This window comes from Labrus bergylta, chromosome 16 (assembly GCF_963930695.1).
Source record: "Labrus bergylta chromosome 16, fLabBer1.1, whole genome shotgun sequence".
NCBI lineage: Eukaryota > Metazoa > Chordata > Actinopteri > Labriformes > Labridae > Labrus > Labrus bergylta.
The window spans coordinates 25509031-25529715 of NC_089210.1; the positions used below are offsets into that span (position 1 = coordinate 25509031).

The 20685-nt window shown below is 39.2% G+C and overlaps 4 protein-coding genes across 5 annotated transcripts in view; 1 reads left to right on the forward strand and 3 right to left on the reverse strand.

Moving 5' to 3' along the window:
- Positions 1 to 87: 87 nt before the first annotated feature.
- On the reverse strand, positions 88 to 4040 carry nr5a5 (nuclear receptor subfamily 5, group A, member 5). 2 transcript variants are annotated; one of them, XM_020640916.3, is made up of 7 exons: positions 3750 to 4040; positions 2820 to 2935; positions 2457 to 2598; positions 1437 to 2182; positions 1154 to 1273; positions 876 to 996; positions 88 to 691 (listed from the first exon to the last, which is right to left on the reverse strand). In XM_020640916.3, the coding sequence occupies exons 1-7, from the start codon at positions 3844 to 3846 to the stop codon at positions 444 to 446; spliced, it is 1590 nt and encodes a 529-aa protein (XP_020496572.2). In that variant the 5' UTR covers positions 3847 to 4040; the 3' UTR covers positions 88 to 443. The 2 variants fall into 2 exon arrangements, with proteins under 2 accessions (XP_020496572.2, XP_020496570.2); XM_020640914.3 differs by having other exon boundaries at positions 876 to 1023; positions 3750 to 4035.
- Positions 4041 to 5576: 1536 nt separating this feature from the next.
- On the reverse strand, positions 5577 to 7676 carry soul5 (heme-binding protein soul5). The gene is made up of 7 exons (XM_020640926.3): positions 7578 to 7676; positions 7381 to 7440; positions 7012 to 7093; positions 6797 to 6917; positions 6305 to 6444; positions 6056 to 6219; positions 5577 to 5928 (listed from the first exon to the last, which is right to left on the reverse strand). The coding sequence occupies exons 1-7, from the start codon at positions 7604 to 7606 to the stop codon at positions 5826 to 5828; spliced, it is 699 nt and encodes a 232-aa protein (XP_020496582.1). The 5' UTR covers positions 7607 to 7676; the 3' UTR covers positions 5577 to 5825.
- Positions 7677 to 11482: 3806 nt separating this feature from the next.
- On the forward strand, positions 11483 to 15628 carry zmp:0000001048 (retinol dehydrogenase 8). The gene is made up of 7 exons (XM_020640864.3): positions 11483 to 11620; positions 13249 to 13412; positions 13518 to 13679; positions 13767 to 13946; positions 14030 to 14123; positions 14280 to 14463; positions 14579 to 15628. Exons 2-7 carry the CDS (start codon positions 13316 to 13318, stop codon positions 14783 to 14785), a joined length of 924 nt encoding a protein of 307 aa, XP_020496520.2. The 5' UTR covers positions 11483 to 11620; positions 13249 to 13315; the 3' UTR covers positions 14786 to 15628.
- Positions 15629 to 16374: 746 nt separating this feature from the next.
- notch3 (notch receptor 3) overlaps positions 16375 to 20685 on the reverse strand; it is a 28213-nt gene continuing 23902 nt past the window's right edge. The window contains exons 31-33 of the mRNA XM_065964493.1: positions 20529 to 20676; positions 20318 to 20415; positions 16375 to 20206 (exon numbers count right to left, since the gene is read on the reverse strand). Of these exons, the coding sequence (XP_065820565.1) occupies positions 18722 to 20206; positions 20318 to 20415; positions 20529 to 20676 (1731 nt within the window). The 3' untranslated portion in view covers positions 16375 to 18721. The remainder of the gene's footprint in view (positions 20207 to 20317; positions 20416 to 20528; positions 20677 to 20685) is intronic.

Below are 20685 nucleotides of genomic sequence, written 5' to 3' on the forward strand. Positions count from 1 at the left end.
GCTCTGTTTATTTTATTACAATCTTAAAAGGGATTTTAAAGTGAAAGTCCTGGAAATAGGTTGAGTGATATATTTGGAGTACACAAATCCAAAAAACACATTTCTTTATTCAATGATGCATTTGTCTTTTGGCTTTACACAGTGGGGCTCTCTCTTATTTAAAAGGTCTTGGTAGTGCTTGGATCTCAAATCTGTCCAACATTGCTGACAGATTGGGGGAAAAAAACATTTACTACTTTATTCTATAGTAATACTGTTAATAACAACACGTGGATGAAGCGTGACACAGGACTCTTACGTATGCCAAATAAGCCCCTTCATTGCTGATCCTGGATCACATGATTTTCCCCTCACTTATGAAGCTATGGGCTGTTAAACAGCACCAAAACTCAGGCTTTGTCCCTCTTCTGTCTCCAGGGCTTGATACATCCAGCAGAATGTTCTCAATTGTGCTTGGTGTGCAGCATCTCGGAGAGAAGAGAGTTACAGGGCAAATCTCCCAGAAGATGGCGCTGGTACAGATACTCCTCAACCTGTAAGCTTATGCTGCGTACTTCAGGCAGCCGGAGCAGCAGCTGGCCAAACTTGTCTGACTGTCCTGGATGACTCTGCTGGGTGTGCTCCATCAGGGCCCTGTTAACTCTTTCTTGCGTCTGCTCCACCTGCCTTCGGCTCTGCACTGACTTCACATCTGAAACATAAATACAACATTGACACGTTCATCATAGACACACAAAATGTAAAAGCACTTATGATTAAAGTGTCCTGAGTCTGCATGCATTGCACAAATCAAAGTTTATTGGATTGTAAGGTTACATCTTTTGCTTTTCCAATGAATTTTTTTTTTAAAAGTTATCAGACTAGGAAAAGCTCACCCGGGTTGAATAGTACCAAGTACTTGAGGCAGATAAACTCGTGTCTGTCCAGCTGGAGTGCCTTCAGTTTGGACACCAGGTCCTGTGTCCTCGATACCAGGGCACTTAATGTTGCACCAGCCTGAGAGATGATGGTTAAAACGTCAATCTGCATCAGAATCATGAAAAAGGGGTGATCAAAGTGTGTGTGCCTCCTGATGGTCATGGTACAAAATGTGATATCCAAAGATAACTATAAGGAGAATCCCTCAACATGCACAGGTAGCATCACACTTTACCTGTTGTCCTGTGACTAAATATATGCAGCCTTCTTTGCCGTAGGTCACCTGTCTACAAAGGTGATCAAGAACCAGCAGCTCACTCCAACAGCTCTGTAGCAGCACCATCTGGTCTTCCACCTTTTTGGATCATTAAAAAATGGATCTGACATGTTTGAAAATAAAATTCCCTATGCTTTGATCTCATGTGAGCACCCAACACAGCAAAGAAGAAATGTTGATCTAATGACAGATTTCTACTCTTCTGACAGGGGTTATGGTTCATTAAAATGTTATTCATCACCTTGATCTCCTTGAAGAGTGAACTGTTCCTGGCCCACTCCACAAGTCCAAACAGAGTCTGGTCTGCCATTTTGCACATGATACTGAATGTGTTTAGGCAGTCGTGTTTGCCCCTGTTGGCCTGTTCTCTCTGCAGACTGGCGAGGACTTTGGCACACAGCTGGCTCTCATCCTGGTCTCCCTCCAGGAGCTGGCTTAGAAAGTTGGGTGTGATAGAGGCTGATGAGGGGATGTGATGGGTTAGGTTGGGGGTGTGGGAGAGAGGGGTAGTTGAGCTTGATGTTAAGCAGGGGGATGATGCTGGTGTGCTTCTTGTTGAGAATGAATTAAGCTGATTCACTGAAAAGTGTGCAGAGGCCAGGCTGTTGCTAAAAGGCATTTCTTGTTTCTCCGGAAGGTGCCCAGGGAAGCTGCGATGATACAGTCCAGGATAGGGCAGAGACGGAGGAGTGATCACCCTGTCTGTGTTCATAGAGCAGTCCATGGGCATACCAGACTGCTCCATGCCAGAGGGATAAATGTGGGACTGATGAAAAGCACCAGAAGTAAAAGGATCACTTCTGTGACTGCTCATTAGTTGAAGGTCATTTGGAGCTACTGGCCGGTGTATCTGGGTAGTTTCCACCTTTATCCTGTAGGGGGCAGTGTTTGCCTGATGAAACACGGTTTGCTGTTTTATGAGCCTCTCCCGCCGATACAGAGGGCCAAATTTATTCCTGCCACCTCGCATACGATCTGCCCTTACAGCTGTTGACCAAAGAAGAAACAAAGCTTTAACAGTAATAGCTCAGACATTGCCAGAAAGTATTTATTACACTTCCATTTTTAGTGCTTATATTAGCTCCACACACAAAAAACTGATCTGGGTCATTACAGCTATGGTTTATGACTTCATAGATGGGTCATATGTAAGAAAGAAACATGCAAGTCAAAGGAAAACAAGACATGTTGCAATGGAGAAAACTATCACAAAGGCATCAGTGTGTGTATCGATGTTTATGTCTAGAGGTGTTAACCGTACCTTCTCGCTTCATGCCCACTGCCAGGCACTTTTGAAAGCGACAGGAAGGACAGCGTTTTCTCTGCCAAAGGTTCATGGGGCATCTTTGTTGTTCCGCACAGGTATAATACTTGTTATTCTGCACTGAGCGTTTGAAGAAGCCCTGCACAGAGAGAGAGAGAGAGAGAGACAGAGAGAGAGAGAGACTGACTGACTGTGAACCTGTTGTGCGAATTACAAGACAGTACTAAATATAGAATATGCATCATTCTTGTTTGGCAATAACAAAGGTGAGTTCTACAATCTGACATTCGGGGTTGCTACAAAAATTGCCCAAGAGAGAATGCACATGTTTTTATGAACTGTTCAAACTTTGCCCCTTACCTTGCAGCTTTCACAAGTGAGCAGCCCATAGTGGTATCCTGACACTTTGTCTCCACAGACGGGACAACTCTCCGCTGACTCTGGTCTGCTGTCTGACTCTGTCTTGTACTCCTCGGCTAAAGAATGACCAACAATTGATATGAAATGTTAAATGAAAAAAGTGAATACTCATGGAGACTGTTTTGCCGATGTGCCAAGCTACTGAAATCAAACAAAATCACTGCTCAAATCTTCCTTCATGTTCCCCTTTCACTTCTCCATTTTCCTTTTTTAATTTGACTAAAATACAGAGTTACCAAATGTCATGGTCCTTCCCACTTAGCTGTATTTCCTTTTCTTGTAATAGTAAGAGTATGTGGCAGTATTGCAAATGTCCCCGATATCTAAAGACATCCACACAGAAGATAATAATGTGTCAAGAATGTAAACAGAAATCCGATCAGATTGGGTTCAAGTTTAGCAGAATACTCAGAGGTTGAATGACATGATGCAGACCTGTAAGTGTGTCATCCAGTACATTTTATTGCTCAGCTGTTGAGAGAATATAGAGCAGTGCAGGACTATCCCTTTTGTTTCAGACAGGACCTTATCATTCCTTGATTTGCTTGACTATGATCACAGATATGACACTTACATAATTCCAAGAGATCACTGGTTATGACTGCCACAGGAACTAGCCTTTGAAATCAATATCTGTAGCACGATAGTGAACCATTTCTTTGCATTTATGTCTCTAAATGTGGATTTGGATGGTTTTTTTTTTTGGATATATGTTTTCCAAAATATATTATAATAAAAAATCAGACAATAATACTTCAACTTTTCAATAAGACAAATCAAAAAAATTATAACTTTACAACAATGTACACATCAAACCAACATTTTTTGAAACCAGCCTCAAAGGGCAATATCTACAAATTGGGTACTCACATGTTGATGGTCCTCCCAGAGTTAGTGGATCTACTGGGTCACCAGAGTGGGGGCCAGGAGGCTGGGTCTGCTGTGGATGATAACCTGGTAGGTCCATTCTGGCTGATGGGGAAGGAGCTTCAGAGTCAGGCCAGCCTGATCTTCATTGTTGCAGAGATCAGAAGACCGGACAGACGGAGAGCCACACAAAGGCCGGCAGCAGGCCCCACAGTCCCGGTGGACTGATGGATGTTTGAGGCCCGCAAGTGGACTTCGATCAGTAGTGAGTGTCATAAAACCTCTCCTGACTGGCACTCCTACCCAGTCAGTCAGTCAGCAAGTCAGACAGCCAACCAGCACCTCCACGGGAGACAGTCTGATATCTACCTGCTGGAACTTCACGGTAGAGAAATGACTCCAGTATCACCGGGAAGCTCAACTGATAAGATAAGAGTCCACAGAAGAGTGCAGCTAATATCAGTCAAAACTACAGCCGTTCAGATTGCTTGTTAATTCATGCAATAGTGTCTGTTTTATTAACTGTAGCATCTGGATTGATGCATATGTGGAAAAAGAGCAAAGCAAATAGCCTACTGTGAGGAAAATTCTACAATGAGTAAAACAATAGCTACATCTGTACAAAAAAGAGAAAGACCTGGTGCTGTAATAAAACAGTGCATGATCATATATATGATAGGCCTTTATGATTTTATAAGATTGTTGATGCTGAAGTAAAATTTTAAAGTGTTAGCTGGTTGAAGTGAAGCTAGATAAACTACCCAACAGTCCATATAGCTAGTCCATTTCCCCCCCTTTACAAATGGGACCCTGAACCTGAGTTAGGATTCACTTATTGCCCTTATTGCCAAGCAATTTGAATGTAACAATAAGAGATGTTTAAAGGGGAAGTCACTCTTTTGTATTTCCGATAACAACTGATAGGTATCTGAAACTTGATAGGGTCCCCAAATGCATGCGTCTTTTTAGTTATTCAAAGGTCAAAGGCCACATCATTTGGTAGCCAGAGTTTATCTTTAGCAAAGAACTAGTTCCATATGCTAAACATTTATTCTTCATGTTAAAAGTTAACTTACAAAGTCATGTTGAACTTGGACTGCCAAATTAATGCGGTGGTGTAACAATCACAATAGTTTCCCTTGTAATGTAGTGAAGTGGAAGTACATAAAGTACCAGACAAATATGTCAAACCTGTCCATTACAGGGCTCAAGTAAATGTCCTTATTTATATTCAGTCTTACGTATCATAACATATATACATAAATAATTAATTAAGCATTCCAGTAAAGTTAAAAAAATACTTTGTATAGCAATAAACATAATTATATCAGTAAAGTTAGACACACTGACAATATTGTTGAAAACCAGCCAATGGGGGAACAAATATAAAGTGACTTTCAACAGGCTCCTTTGATGGGGCACATGGTGATGTTATGGGCAGTTCAAAAGGTGAATGATTATGTCATCTGTACATTCGTTTATTTATGAATCATAACATACATCAATATAAGTCTCCCTGCTATTTTCACTGGTCTATTAAGCTTCCAGTTTCTGACTGTGTCCCGAGTCTTTATGACATAAATCTTCATGAATGAAAACTATTACAAAGCTTAACAGATGTCATTGGCGTGATCTGCAATGTGTGTATTTCTGGAAGTGATGAATAAATAGCGCCATCTGATGGCACTTTAGATGAACACTGTTAAACACTGCTAAATTGAAATGCAACATTTGTATTTTATAGATGGTTAATTCAATCTCAAACCACTTAGTTAAGACACATTGAGTTCAGTTCAAAAAATTAGATTAATTGAGACAAACAAAAAGAAATCAATGCAAAGGGGTAACATTTATTGATTATATAAGAAAAACCATCAGACAAGCCCGTCTAAACCCATAGTCAGAGATAGCACTTGGTGTATTCAGTTTATTCACATTAAGAAAAAACATTATAACTCTGTGATCTCACTGGAACTTTATGTTTATGACACTTACGATGAGACCTGAAGTAAGCTAGCTATGACATATCTTCTGATCCACTCACTACTGGAAACTGTCATCGCACGGGACTGAAAATATTCAATTGAAAAAAGAATACTCTTCCTCACTGCTGGAGGAGCATTCAGGATCACCCTCAGCGACGAGCCACACCTCATTGTGCCTGTTAAACAACTTCATTGGACTGCAAGAAACAAAGGCACACACGACACAAAGAACAGAATAAATCATCAACAGACACTAAAGTTATTTGCTCTTATTGATGTATTCATTTTTGTTGATGATTGTAAAAATGATTGTGACTTGTTTACCTGTCATAGCCAACAGCATAGTGATACTCTTTGTTGTACTGCGAACCAGCCGAGTCAAGTGAAGAGCAGAGACTACTGGCCTTCATTTTGTCAGACAAACTTGTCATCCATCCTCCGTAGCTCTTCACGTACACTTTCATCTCTGGCCATTCTTGGATGAACACCTGCAAGGCAGAAGCGTTTTGTAATCGGCCTGAGCTGAAGGTCAATGTCACAGTTTAATTCAACATGATTGTCAGAAGAGATTACTTTATCATCAGTAGGTTTAGGGGGAGTCATCTGATGTTCACTTGGCAGCAAGAAACTCATTCTGAAGACACGTTCTTCCCAGAAGCTTTTCTGATCGATCACTTTCACAACAACAGGAGCTGTCATTTCAATTTTTTTTCCTGAAAGAGAACATTAAGAAAATGCATCCCTTCACTTTTGGAAATGTCACAAAGCGATGAAACAAAAACAAACAACCAAAACTCTGACTTAATTATCCAACTAAACTGCCAAACCATTTCTGCTCTCTAGCCACAACTAATTACAGTCATTACTATGTAAGGTCAAGGGACTTTTTAGGGCTCAGTTTTCAGTGGTTTCTAAATGCTGTTTTTCTCTGTTTTTCTATTGTTGTTTTTGGACTATTACATCGTGTTTGATGCTACACCTTTTATTCTAGTATGTACATTTCTCTTAAACCCACCAGTTTCAATTCAAGATGAAAAAATACAAATAAGTAGTAAACGTACGCACCCTGCATGTTTTGACCAGTGATGTATCCAAACAGCCGTTTGAATGCTCTCATTAGTGCAAAGTCCATGATATAGCCCGTCTCGTTGGTGGAAACCCATTTCACTGAGCTGTAGTGCCGGAGCTGTGGGACATGAACAAACACAGTGACGTGGGCCTTATGAAAGTTTCTTCAACATGAGATATTAAAAGCTTTCTTGCATCCATGACATGCTCACCTCATATGAGTCAGTTTCACAAATCAGATCAAACAACAGGCATTCTTCTGTCTCAGAACAATATTTCCCCTGAGATGACTTTCTGTTTAATTCAAGGAAAACTATTAAAAACAGGTACAAGTGCAGTCATAGATAGGTAGTGGTTAATAGTAATAATTATGTGCCAGGATCTGAGAAGAATTCATCATGATTCATATCTTCAATTGCTTTTTAATTCCACCTATCTAGTCACTTATTTCATCTTTTGCTTGTGTAGATGTGCTTCCTATTCTCTAATGCACACACTTCAATCTAAAAATGTTTTACTTTATAATGCTGGCCAAATGCAGAAATCTACATAAACAAAGAGTCAAAATTGAGGCTTCTTACCCAACTTTGGCCTCGGCTGTTAGCACCAGCAGAATGCCAGCAAGCCCTGAAAGAAAAATCCTGAGATACACATAAAAAGTGTTTTCAGTCAAAACTAAAACTTCACAAGCAAAAAATAAAACACACTTACACAAACTTTATGCCCTTGCAGATTTCTCTGTAAAGATTATTATCCAAGTCAATCAAGAAGTACTTACATGGCTTCAGATGATTGGGTTCTGTGCATTCCAAAATGCTATCTTCGCAGTCTGGTCAACAGCAAGTATTTATTCCAACTCTGGTTATAAAAGGCAAACTGGTCACGCCCTGAATCCATAACACAAGCCAGGAAACACAGTGTTGTGGCCAATGAGGATCCAAAGCAGACACAAGAAACTGGAGAAGTGTTACTCAAACAGAGAGAGGCATTTCACTTGGCCTAAGGGCGCGGTCTCAAGGGCATTTACACATTTTGGTCATTTTATTTACCAACTAAATCTCTGCATGTATTTTGTGGAACTATGGTATCAACTTTCCAGTTTAACACAAAATGATTAAAACATTAATGCAGCAAACTAAACTAACGAGTGATTGAAAGGTAGTGATTTATTCAATGTCTTTAGATTGTGAAGATGTAAGAAAAGAGCAAACTTCTTAAACTGTAACCTTTGTTTAGCTTTGCCACTGAAATGTTTCATCTGATATGATGATTATAAAAAAAAGGAAGTAGGATTTTAACTTTTGAGGAATAATCAATATGTATATAATTTAACATAATTATCTGATTAAACAACATCAGGTGGTACAAATGGTGAGAAGACTTTATGGTAAAACAGCTCACGTTGGTACTCCCACAACATGACTGAAACTAGTTCCCATGTCAGATTATTTACACCCATATTGTACATAATGTAAGACAGCAGCTCAACGCGGTCAGGGAGAAACAAATGGGCAGTTCTGACAACATGGACTGAGTCTTTAAGAACTAGAGTCTCAAGAGAGTTGATGGTATTGTCTCTTTTGTTGGCCTAAGACCACATGATACCTGCTTTGTACTGGCAAAACAGCAAACCCCCTAGAGTCTCTCCCCTTTTCATAAAAATGCATTCAGCCATGAGACAAAAGGTCAAATCACACCCACATGTATGATAGATGATAGGTGGGTTAGGCTACACACAAAACACTTTTTAACAAGTGAACAGGCTTTTATAATATTGCTATGTCAAAAGTGAGACACTGGATTCTGTTTTGGTGATGGTAAATGCATTATTTATAAATTAATCCAACGAATAAATCTGATAATGACCGAATAAAAATAGTATAATAACAATTTTGAATAAATAAAAAAATTACAGTAAACAACAGTAAACCGTGCAGATGAAACACTTCACAAATATTATTATTATATGAAATGAACGTGTTGAAAACAGTAGGCTACTCACGTGACCTATTCTGTTGTAAATCACCTAAGTAATCGCATTTACATTTTTAATTGATGAGGACAAAATGATTTATTATTCAAAAATAAATAAAACTGCCTTAACTCCGTCATCGCAATAAAGTTAATCAAAGGTTTTTTTGTTTGTTTTTTTCAAATAAAGACATGGAAGGTCATACTGAAGCGCCTTGATTTATTCATTGCAATTTCATCGTCTTCTGCACATTTAAACGTAAACGGTATATACAATGCACTGGAAATTCATCTGTTCAGCCTCTAGAACTTTAGTCAGTAAACATTCAATAAGGGCACTGTAACTTGAGCAAAGCAGCATTTAAAGGATTTTCCTCTTGCATTGCCTAGTATCCTAGTATATGAAACCCTCCCCCACGGGCCACAGTCCAACTTTTACACAACCTTATTTTCACAAGTCTGAAAGCATTCATAATACAGGTTTTTAAGTTGACAGTTATGTCCACAAAAGAGCATGTTCTTGATGAAGTGGAAAAATGAAACAAACCTGTTATGCCTTAATATTTACAGTCTAAAGTTTATGCACGCAGTGTTTACTCTAAAGTTTAGAGTAACCAGTGCGTGCATAACCCTTAGGTAGGGCCTACCGATCTTAAATTCAAGTCTGATTGGAAGGGAAACGCAAATAAGCACAAGTAAAAAAAACAAAAAAAAAAGTAGCACGTTACTTCTGTGGGCACTTTGGTAGTTTACGCCATTAGCATTTCAGATACGCTGCAACACAATAACAGTCTGCCATGTGTGCCACTCTTAGTATTTATGCCAGTATCCTGACTATGAGGTGAAACAAAAGACTCAAATATTAATTTAGATGTCATAGAAACTATAGCTCCTTCTAGAAATTATATATTTGCTCGTTGAGCGTGCCAAAGTTACCGTTCTGTTTTTTTCATTGGTTTTATTCTTTACAGGACACTGATCAGCATTGCACTTATAATTATGTGTTTTTACTGCCCTCCAGTGGTAGTTGAGGGGAGATGCAACACGATTCATAAAAAACGTTATCTGGTTTGCATGACACTGGTTTTTCACTAATGTTTTCTTGTATTTAGAATGATGGGTTTTCACTTCCCCCCAGTGGTGAAAGTTGGGAACTGCAATACAAGATATAAAATTGTCGTCAGGTCGGCCCAATCTTACCATCCTTTTTATTTGACACATTTTAAAAGCTATTAGGCTGTCTAATTTAACAGTGTGTGTCAAATTCATACTACCATCTTGGCTACACATCATAATTTAATTTGAATGCATCTGTATTAATAATATATTTTGGCACCATTGTTGAAGTGCATATCAATAAACAACTGAATAACAATGTAAACATTATTTCCTACAGAATTATTAACAATTCCGAAATGCTACTACATTACACTGAAAATGAAATGGCTTTATATCAAGTTAGCCAAAACCTTGTCTCATTGGTCGAACAAAAATGTACTATGACTGTGAATTGTATTCTGAGTTGTATTATGGGTTTGTCTCTGCCTTGATGCCAGGAAGAGTTGAAGTTTTTTGCTGCCCTGCACACTAAAAACCTTACAACCATAGCATTTTATACACACATTTTAAAACACTTAAGTTAAGTCAGATGTTTTTAGTTTTGTTTCTTCTGTTAAGAAACTTTATTGAAATATTAAAATGTAAAAACAGTCAGAAATGCCAGTTAACAAAATGTCATAAGTACAAAGGGAATTGTCAAAAACATAAAATAATAATAATTTTACATCATTTCATTGACAGACTAAACTAAGAACTTTGTCCAAGTGAATATAATATAATATAATGCAATATAACATAACATAATATAATATAATATAATATAATATAATATAATATAATATAATATAATATAATATAATATAATACCATATCATATCATATCATATCACGTGTGAAATATACTCAAGCCAGATGTACAGTTATAACTCAAATGTGTGACGAATGTGTCCCATTCAGTTCCGGTTCATACTTTCAAGATAAAACAACTTTATAAAACAAATAATCTGTTTGTGAGCCAGATGAAGGTCTTAGAACTGATAATAGTAATTATTAATGACTATCAAAATTTGATTTGATCATAATTGCTTAAGGTTGTACTTTTTTAATATCTTCTGTACAAACGATAAAAATCACTCAAGGGACAAATCAAGGTGTCACATTGAGAAAGTGCAGCACTTTATAAAGTTAAAGGACAACACGCTATTAACATACACGAAATATAGCCTACTAAATGAATAGGCCTAACTTATGAATAGTTTATTGCGCAAAATGTTTAATGAGTTAAAAACTGATCAAAACAGACGTTAACAGTACTAAACCTCCGGCGATGCTTAGAGAAACTTATTAAAACATTTTATACACAGTCAAGATATTGTAAGAATGTAAGTGTGTTCTTCCCGTGGAGTCACAATAAAAGCCCATTATAACTTGTTCTTTAGTTTGAGAAAAAACATACACTTATTTTAATTATTGATGTTTGTAAATGCTACACGTTTTAAAATCTCTTTTAGTGGCATACACAGGCACGTAGGAGCACTTGCTGTAAAGGAGTGCAGCCCATAGCAGGATTTTATATACTTTAAACTTAGTCGCTTAAAGAACTACAACTCCCATACTAAATCTGCTTAGTGTCCTATTTAGGTAATCGTTGGGCTTATGTAGCAGCCTGTGTGTGTCGATGTGTCCCGATGCGTCCCTCCTCTCTGAGCATTGAGGTGAAGTCAATCGAACGGCTTTAGTGCTGCGCTTTTCCATATCTGTGTGAGGGAGGACGCACAGCTCGCTCTACAGGTTGGTGGATTTAGTTTGAAGTAGACTTACAGGCCTCTAAGTCTTCACTTTGATGTTGTGAACTGCAGGGATTGAGTGTCTGCAATACTCATAATGACCATTCCATCATCAGGGTTGTCTCTGCTGTCTGTGTTCAATTTGGTCCCTGCTTGCTCTTGACAGAAGGCTTTTATATATAGATATAAATATTGAAATAATGTATTTACATCTGATTCATACACACTATATTGTCTAGCGTTCAACAAGTTTTTAGCTTCTGTGGAATCAAATGATGGCATAAAGACTTAGCCAACTGACTGCTCTGAAATATTTGACTTAAAGCAGCCCCCTCCTCTCTCCCCTCCAGTCCATTCATTCATTTCTGCTATAAGACATGTTGCAGTGTGTATGAGCTTCATTGACAACGATCAAGTTTTTTTTAAAGGTCTCACAACCCCAAATATTTTTAGAGATAGAAAATAAATGCAAGCTCCCAAAATTCCAAAATCTTTATTTAAATTTCACAACTTCAAAAAGCTGAATTCAGATCCAAAAGTTGAAGAAGTCAGGTTAAAAATAAAAAAACAGTTATCAGCATGTTCTATGATATCAAGGATGACAATACAACATGGTAATAATATGAAAGGGACTTTCTGTACATTTAATACATTTGATCTGGTAATAAGCTGTGTTATTAGAGCAGACATTTTAATGTTGGTCCCTCATTTGTATCTAGATTATAACCCTTTACTACCACTTGTGCTTTGCAAAATTCACAGAAAATTCACAGACGATTACTGTGAGGAGAATAAGTAGGTCTGAAGTCACAAAGTCAAAATAATAACATACTATATTACTTTCTTTGTATTGAATCTATCACTTTATAAGGAAAGAGATTTGATTTATGTCATTTGGGTTCAAATTAAAGTTACTTTTACCATCAATAGTGCTCACCCATACACTGTAATAAAGTCTATCATGCTATTTATTAACGTACATTACATCACTCACCTATTATAAGCATTGTGTACAAAATGTGAAATACCTCAACATATGAATCGTATGAGTAATCATTGCAATAATACCTGGTAGAGGTTCAAGTATGGGCCTCCATTGAACAAAGCATTCAGCTTGTTGTTGTTGTCAGCCGCTAAACATTCCAAGATACTTAAATCAGATTAGAGACAAAATAATCTTTGAACAAGTCCTGAACTGGCCTCAGCTGAGGATCACACGGTTCAGTCAGTCGCTTGATTGTGGAGTTTTGATTTCTCTGTCCAAATAAAAAACTAGTCATTGAATCGTGTCGCTGTTAGAAACATATGTGTCCACTTCAACACCAACAGGTTCAAAACAACAAAGACAAAATAAAAGATACTGAGAATACCTGCTGCTATGCCCCAGCATCCACTAATAACTTTTGGAATCGCACCAATAAATCATTGAAAAAACATTGTAGAAATACCCATTTTCTCCAATTACTACAGTGTCATTAGACCATAATCCAGTGCAATCCAATCATGAACTGATGTACATGTTACACTGCAAAAACATAGCTTCACTAAAACACTACACTTAAAGAAACAATGATTTGATTGTACATTTATTCTCTTTCTAATATTTATTGTCATTTTCTTTTAAACTCTCAGCATCTAACAGCATCTTAACGGATCTCTCAGAGTCCCCCTGAGTCTTGGGGTCAGAGGTCAAAGCACCATGGGAACCAGGAGGGTGCTAGTAACCGGCTGCTCCTCTGGCATTGGCTTGGCTGTAGCTGCACGGCTGGCCAAGGATGAGCTAAGACGATTTAAAGGTCAGCCACTGACTCTACTCAACCAAAACCAGAGTAGATGATAGAAGTCAGAGCTAATGGCAGATGTGGTGTGTTCATTGTTTTTTTTTGTTTTTTCTGAGACAGTGGTTGCCACAATGAGGGACCTCAGTAAACGAGGACCCTTGGAAAAAGCGGCAGGTGTCTCCCTAAACAAAACGCTGGAAATCAAACAGTTAGATGCCTGTTGTGAAGCCTCCATCAGAGAGTGTGTCGACAGCCTGCCGGACAGACGGGTGGATGTTCTTGGTCTGTCTCTTCTCGTTCATGTCCTAAACATTGATGTTCATTTCTCATCTCAGTCTTACAATAATCTGTGGTACTCTGACGTTACAGTGAACAATGCTGGTGTTGGCATGATTGGACCTCTGGAGTGCCAAAGTATCTCTGCCATGAAGGATCTCTTCGACACAAACTTCTTTGGCCTGGTACGGCTGGTGAAGGAGTTGCTGCCGGACATGAAGCGCAGGCAGAGCGGCCATATTGTGGTGATGAGCAGCGTTATGGGAATTCAGGGTGCGTTTGTTTGTGTCAGTGACATTACAAGAGCAGCAACTGAAAGACAGTTGTTAACAGGTTTTCCTTATTTGTACACACAGGGCTTCTGTTCAATGACATCTACTCTGCCTCCAAATTTGCTGTGGAAGGATTTTGTGAAAGTGTGGCAGTACAAGCGCTGAAGTTTAACATCAAGTAATTACATTCATTGACAAAAACATTTGCTGTAACTAGTCCAGCCACGCCCCACATCAAACACTTTAAATTCCTGGTTGCTGGGTAAGATTTGTTGACCATAATGGCTGTGTTCTGTCTCTCTGTATTTTTTTATTTTTATTTCTCTGCCACAAGGACAACTCTTGTGGAACCTGGCCCTGTGGTGACGGAGTTTGAGAGGAAAGTGTACGACGATGCCGAAATGATGGATCTATCAGGCACAGATGAGGAGACTGCAAAAATGTTCCGTGAAGTTTACCTGCCGTACTCTAAAAAGATCTTTGCCTCACTGGGTCAAACACCTGAGGAAGTGGCTGAGGCACGTAGTGAAAGTTATGTGTCTGTTTGATTTCAGAATCTTACAATTGTTAAACTTTTGTCCCGGGGGAAATACAAGGAAGCTTCTCCTTAACTGTTTTTGTTTTCTTCAACAGCAAACCCTTAAGGTGATAACAGCCAAGGAGCCTCCTTTGCGTCACCAGACTAACCGTCTCTACATGCCCCTGACCGCTCTGAAGCATGCAGACCCGACTGGTCGGCTGTCTCTGGACACCTTCTACAAGATGACCTTTAATCATGACAGAGTGTTCAATGTTTCCCTCGGGCTGCTGCGCATGCTGCAGAGGAGAGCAAAAAAGTGATGAGGATTTCACTGTCAAGTTTCACAGACAGTAAATGTTGTTTTTTAGGGAGATAGTGATTTAACTGTAGCTACAGCTATTGTCACACATTCTAGGTATAATGTTGGCACAGGCTGAAGGATGTGGTCTGCAAAATACAGGGAATCCAAAAATAGAGTTGATTCCTTATCGTATGTAAATATGCACATACTATTTATGAACTACCTTTGCAACCACCTTAACTTTTTGTTTTTACTTTCTTATGTATTGTACAGGTTGTAAAAGGCACTCTTCCATTTTCTGTTCTTATAAACTAACAGCAGTGAATGTTTAAACCCAGAACTTTCTGGAAACGAGAACAAGGCATTAACAGTATCAAAAAATATATTCATTATGGGACTGCATTTTTTTGGCCTCCAACAATTGGAATATTATTATTGCATTAGTAAAGTAAACAATAATAGTACCACACTGTGTGTGATTTAAAGTATTGACAGAAAGGCTCCCAGACATACAGTTAATGTGACTATATAGGAATTGAGTGAACAACGCTAATGGGTTCTCTTTTATGAAATTTACTTTTTTTTGTAAATGAAACTATGATTATGAATTATGTTGAAACACTGAATGTAGGGATGTACTCAGACCCTTTCTTGCCCAATAAAATAAATATACAAGGCTCAATATTATGATATTAAATAATGTGCATTACACATACAGTACTTGTATAACTCAGAAGGCGTTAGCATAAATACATATATGTATTTATACAGTGTTATATTTGTGTTTATATATTTGTATTTAAAGCACAAGGCTTGCTCTGAGTATTGTGATATTGTGCTACAGTATTTTATTTAAACATATAAAGCCCCAGAAAAACCTTAATCTTCAAGATTGAAGCCATGACTCATTGTTATCCATATTAGGATACCTGCTAACAGTGGTATCATCATTTATTGAGTCTGTGTTTAAAGGCACATGAGCAGTATACTGCCTTCACGATTCTCTTGGCGCTCGTGCTGATTGGCTAATAGACTGTGGTTAGACACTGTTGGTAACATTTGAAAATAAGATCAGAGGTATAAATCAGTTCTTATTTACACAGAGGAGCATATGTTTGAGGTTTTAGTCTATCTCAACCTGTCTAATATTATAGACCATCATTGGATTCACATGGACACAATATTATGAACACCTAACAATCTAATGAAATAATCCAGAAGCTAATACAACTCATGTAGAGTGTACGACATGTTGTTGACTCATACAGACCAGAAGGTGTTTTTCTATTTCCTAACTTTTGAGGCTGAAAACTTTGTCTGCATGCAGAATGTCGACATCGGAGAATATGAAGAAGTCAAATACACTATTACCAAAAGCTCTTATTTCAAAAATCACTTTTTTATTATGAAACAAGAGTTACAAAACAGTGTTTGTTGTTGGGCTGCAGTTTAGGACAGAACAAGTAACAAAACAACAAACGTGTTGAATAATTCATTTTAAGTTAACTACCTTTTCAGCTTATTGAAATGGTTATGTTTATTAGGACCTGAATCAATGAGCATCTTTCTTTAAAAGATGGAAAATCATTGAACACAAGGACACAGAAATGTAGTTCCCTACAGTTTTTATTATCTGTAACTTATTTTACAAATGTTTTACTGTAGAAAGAAAAACTGTAGAAAGATGTATGTACACTGATTTTGAACTACTTTTAAACAAGTATAGAAATTATTATTGATAGAAAATGTCTATGACTGTTCTAAACACACATAAGACCAATCAAATATCAGTCACAGTCTCAGCTTCAAAGAATGCTAAATGAAGTACGTTTTATTTTTGTCCTTTTTAGTACATAACAATCATAATAGAAACATAAGACTTCTCAAGCAAAGAACTAACCAGAACAAACATATTTACAAACACAAGTTGGGAGTTTAAAATATACAAAACACTTAGTGCGACCTGGAAGGGAAATTGAAAGCAACATTATATATAGAAATAACAACAAACAAAAAGGCAGTTTTTCTTGTAAAAAAATGTGAACTGGATTGTGAACAAGTTTCCCAGGTCTGACAAAACGAGCTAAATCTATGGTGAACAGGATCAAACAATAAATGACAAATGAAATCAGTCTTTGACACAACCATGGGCAGTGTTAGGTAACCACAAAGTAGTAAGTAGAAGTGATGCCCTGTTCGTGATGCCTCAAGATTAAAATGCAAAAATAACTTCTCCTCAAAATTCCACTATTTTCATTAAACGTTATGAAATGTCTTTAGATTGTTAAAGAGAGGATGACCTCCATCCTACATACTCAAGTGGTGGTGATGAAGAGTAGGAAGGTGTGAGTTGGATAACTAAGCGTCATCGCAGAAGTTTGTCAAAAGGTTGAAGGGTACCACACTACATGGTAGTGTTGTTTCCTTCATTCTCTTCAAACAATCATCTTAAGATGCAACTCTTTGGCTGCTGGACTGGAAGCTGCTGTCGATGCAGAGGAATCGGTCACACTGCATGCCATAAAACACCTCCCTGAGGAGTAACAGGGCAAAAGCAGTCACAGTCCGGCAGCTACGAACTCACCCCGACCACTACTCCACCAGAGACAACGTGAGCGTGTGAACAAAACCTAAACTGTCACAGATAATCCAAGACTTTTTTTCATTTAATCCAGAAAAGGACACGATGCAGACTCAAGATAGGAAACTTCTACCTGTGTGCATCTGCCTCTGCTTTGTGCACGGATGTTGTTGAAATGCACATCTTCACACAAGACAAAAATGGAGGAATGCAGTGAAGGGTGATATAAAATAGCAGCTGATAAGCATAGCTTAATACATCTGGATCGATGTTAAAAAAAAGGTATCCATGGTTTGCACAAATATACAGAGTATAAAACGAATAGAACAAAAACAAAAGTAAAAGGGCAGTGAAAGGCTGTTTTTTAGGCAAAATAATCATCTGCTCCAAACAGTTTCTTAAAGTGGTTAAGGTTCAAAACGGGCTGTGTCAGTGAGAGCACATCGGGTAACGGTCCAGTAGAGTCGATGAGAACATACAGTTGAAATGAGAGCATTACAGTGACAACTCTGCTGACATTTTGTGAAAGGCCATATGAAAAATGCTGCCAACATATAAATAATTCATCTTATTTAAACTACTTTTCACTCACACCTGCCCTTTGAGGCGGGTCAGTTGAAGTGCTTCAGAGACACTCATCTACATTCTTATGCATAATACTCATATGGAAAGTAATCTGTTACCACAATTCAATCAAATCAAAACATTTTACTACTGCTGAGCACTTCTTTATATAAATATTTGCCATATTCAGTTTATCATCCTTGACAGTTTTTGTTTGCCTTGATAAATATCAATCAGAGGAGGAATTCCACTTTCTGTTTGTTCACTTTTCTGAAGAATGAATTATATTGCTTTACAATCACTTAACATACGGGTTAAATAAAAACATGTTGGTGGTCCATATAAGACAGGAAGGGTTGGAATATTACGTAACAAGCTAGGACAGAAACAGGGTGAAAACATCTACAGAAGCAGGTAAAACAATAAATAAAAATAAATGTATTCCCTTCAACATTTAACATTTTTTTTAAATCTACTTTTTAAACGTTTGTTAGTTTTCAAGAGAGCATCCCAAAGTCTTTGAAATGAAAGACTTGGTTTTCTTCATATACTTTTTTTATAATAAAAAACAAGTCCATCTGTGACAGAATTACTTCATTAAATTGTCTGCTGTTTTCAGACAACACACATTTCCCTTTACTATTTTTCTCTGCAATAATCACTAGCAGACGGTCCTCGTGATAAACTTAGTCAATCCAAATCCAATGAAAATCTTGGAAACAGGCTGACATATAAACACAGAGAGGCCAAAGAGCCAGTCCGCAAATTATTTTACCCCAGGTCCCTTTTCAAGCAGGGCCCATGAGATCTTCATGCAAACACCTGCATCTTGCCATTGGCCTCTGGGATTTGAGTAATTTGGGTCTGGGCAGGACCAGCAACTGCTGGGCTTGGTGTGGAATCTGACCAATCAGAGACACAGTGAGGGGAAGGGCTGGACCAGGGCTCAGGGGACTCCGGGGATGGGGTCAAGTAGGGGTGCTCACTGGGCAAATGGAGGTAATGCTTAGGTGTGGCATCTAGTGCGGATGAGTAGCTGTGCTGGGAAGGAGGGGTTGGGTAATCCTCTGTTCCTGTCGTGCTACCACTAGGTTGAGGGGGGAGAGCCTGAGAGGACTGGGCTACAGATGTAGCTGCCTGTGTTGGCTGAGCAGGAGGCTGGGGCTGAGAGGGTTGCTGAGACATCTGCTGCTGTTGCTGGAAGAAGGATGGTGGGGGCTGGGAGGTCTGGGGAGTGGGTGGCGTGGAGGTGCCCATGCGGGCCATGGCCTGCTGGCTGGCCATGGAATGGTTTAGAAGCTGATGCTGCTGCTGTTGTTGTTTCTGCTGCTCAGCAATCGAGGGAAGCTTCACAGGGCTGATAGTGGGTGTGGAGGTAACAGGAGTGGGCTGTAACATGGCATTACGGAAGATCTGCTGCTGGTGCAGAAGCATGTTCTGTTGCTGCATGGCTGGGCTCTGTGGATGCATGCCTGCCTGGCTACTCTGCACAAGATTCACAACTTGACCACACTGAGAGGAAGTGGGCATCCGGCTGTGCCAATCAAAAGGCACACTGACAGGACTGACCATGCCCATGTTGAGCCCCATCTGGCCTGTACTCAGCACATAGCCATGGTTGACATCTGAAGCCATGGAGACACGACCCTGTAAGGACATTCCTCCGAGGTCATTAAGTTGTGCTAGAGACACAGCAAAGGGGCCCGCTCCCTCCAGCATGCTACTATGTACCATCGGGGTGTTTGGGACTGACATGGAGGAGTGAAAGAGACCTGGTGATGGCATCGCCACAGGGGAAGTTGGGTTTGTGATGTAGCCAGCGTTGCTAGCTCCCCCATGGGGTGAGTCCAGAGAGTCAACTGGGGACAACGTAACTGAGCTCTCCAGTAAGGCACTCTGCATGTCCAAGGTCAGCTTCTTATTGCGGGCCTTGACTGACTCCTTCAGACTGGCAGCATGTTGGCCCCCAAGGCTAGAACCCTTGGCCCCAGGCCGACGGTTCTTCTTGCCCTGTGGGGTGTTCTTCAAACTGGGTAGGAAGGCACTGGGAGGGCACATGAGTGGAGACAGAGTGTGTCCCCCAGTGAGGTGGTGTCCTCCATGGCCCTGGGGGCTCCTTACTGTGTTGTACTCATCAAGAAGCTGCACAATGTCGTGATGCATTCGCTCCTGAGCAATATCCCTTGGCAACCTGTCCATGTGGTCTGTGATCTCTCTGTTTGCAAAGTGAGCCAGCAGTACCCTCACTGCCTCACAGCTGCCCTCACGGGCTGCAAGGAACAGAGGGGTCTCCTCCTGCAAAACGAAGCAACAAACAAATAGAGAACGTGTTAGGGACCAATATAACTCCTTTTAATCTACACTGATACAAATATTTGGTTACAACAGTTCAAGTGGATGTCATACCTTGAGATCTTGCATATCTTTGTTTGCACCATTTTTCAGCAGGGCAACAGTGGCTTCCACATTGTTTACAGCAGCAGCCCAGTGCAAGGCAGATTTACCTAAAAAGGACAAAACAATGAGATTACAAATCTGTGGTTTACTTCAACCTTAGCATAAAACAGGAACACCTGCATCAGGACAAACACTTAGTTGAAAAAGTTCACACACTTACCCAATTCATCAACTGCATTGACATCAGCATGACAAGTGATAAGTTCTTCTACCATGCCCTCAACTGCTAGTCGTGCTGCCAGGATCAATGCAGTGGAGCCGTCATACATACGGGAGTCAAGATCTGTAGCTCGGTTTCTAATCAGAATCTAGAGGAT

What these genes read in the sequence shown, in the direction of transcription:
- nr5a5 (XM_020640914.3), bottom strand. Translation starts at nt 3,846, where the DNA reads ATGGACCTACCAGGTTATCATCCACAGCAGACCCAGCCTCCTGGCCCC. An exon ending in CACTCTTCAAGGAGATCAAG is followed by an intron (nt 1,274 to 1,436) that starts GTGATGAATAAC and finishes TGATCCAAAAAG; the next exon opens with GTGGAAGACCAGATGGTGCT. An exon ending in ATTTAGTCACAGGACAACAG is followed by an intron (nt 1,024 to 1,153) that starts GTAAAGTGTGAT and finishes ATTCTGATGCAG; the next exon opens with ATTGACGTTTTAACCATCAT.
- soul5 (XM_020640926.3), bottom strand. Translation starts at nt 7,606, where the DNA reads ATGCACAGAACCCAATCATCTGAAGCCAT. An exon ending in ACCCAATCATCTGAAGCCAT is followed by an intron (nt 7,441 to 7,577) that starts GTAAGTACTTCT and finishes TGTGTATCTCAG; the next exon opens with GATTTTTCTTTCAGGGCTTG. An exon ending in ACAGCCGAGGCCAAAGTTGG is followed by an intron (nt 7,094 to 7,380) that starts GTAAGAAGCCTC and finishes TGAATTAAACAG; the next exon opens with AAAGTCATCTCAGGGGAAAT.
- zmp:0000001048 (XM_020640864.3), top strand. Translation starts at nt 13,316, where the DNA reads ATGGGAACCAGGAGGGTGCTAGTAACCGGCTGCTCCTCTGGCATTGGC. An exon ending in TGAGCTAAGACGATTTAAAG is followed by an intron (nt 13,413 to 13,517) that starts GTCAGCCACTGA and finishes TTTCTGAGACAG; the next exon opens with TGGTTGCCACAATGAGGGAC. An exon ending in GCGCTGAAGTTTAACATCAA is followed by an intron (nt 14,124 to 14,279) that starts GTAATTACATTC and finishes CTCTGCCACAAG; the next exon opens with GACAACTCTTGTGGAACCTG.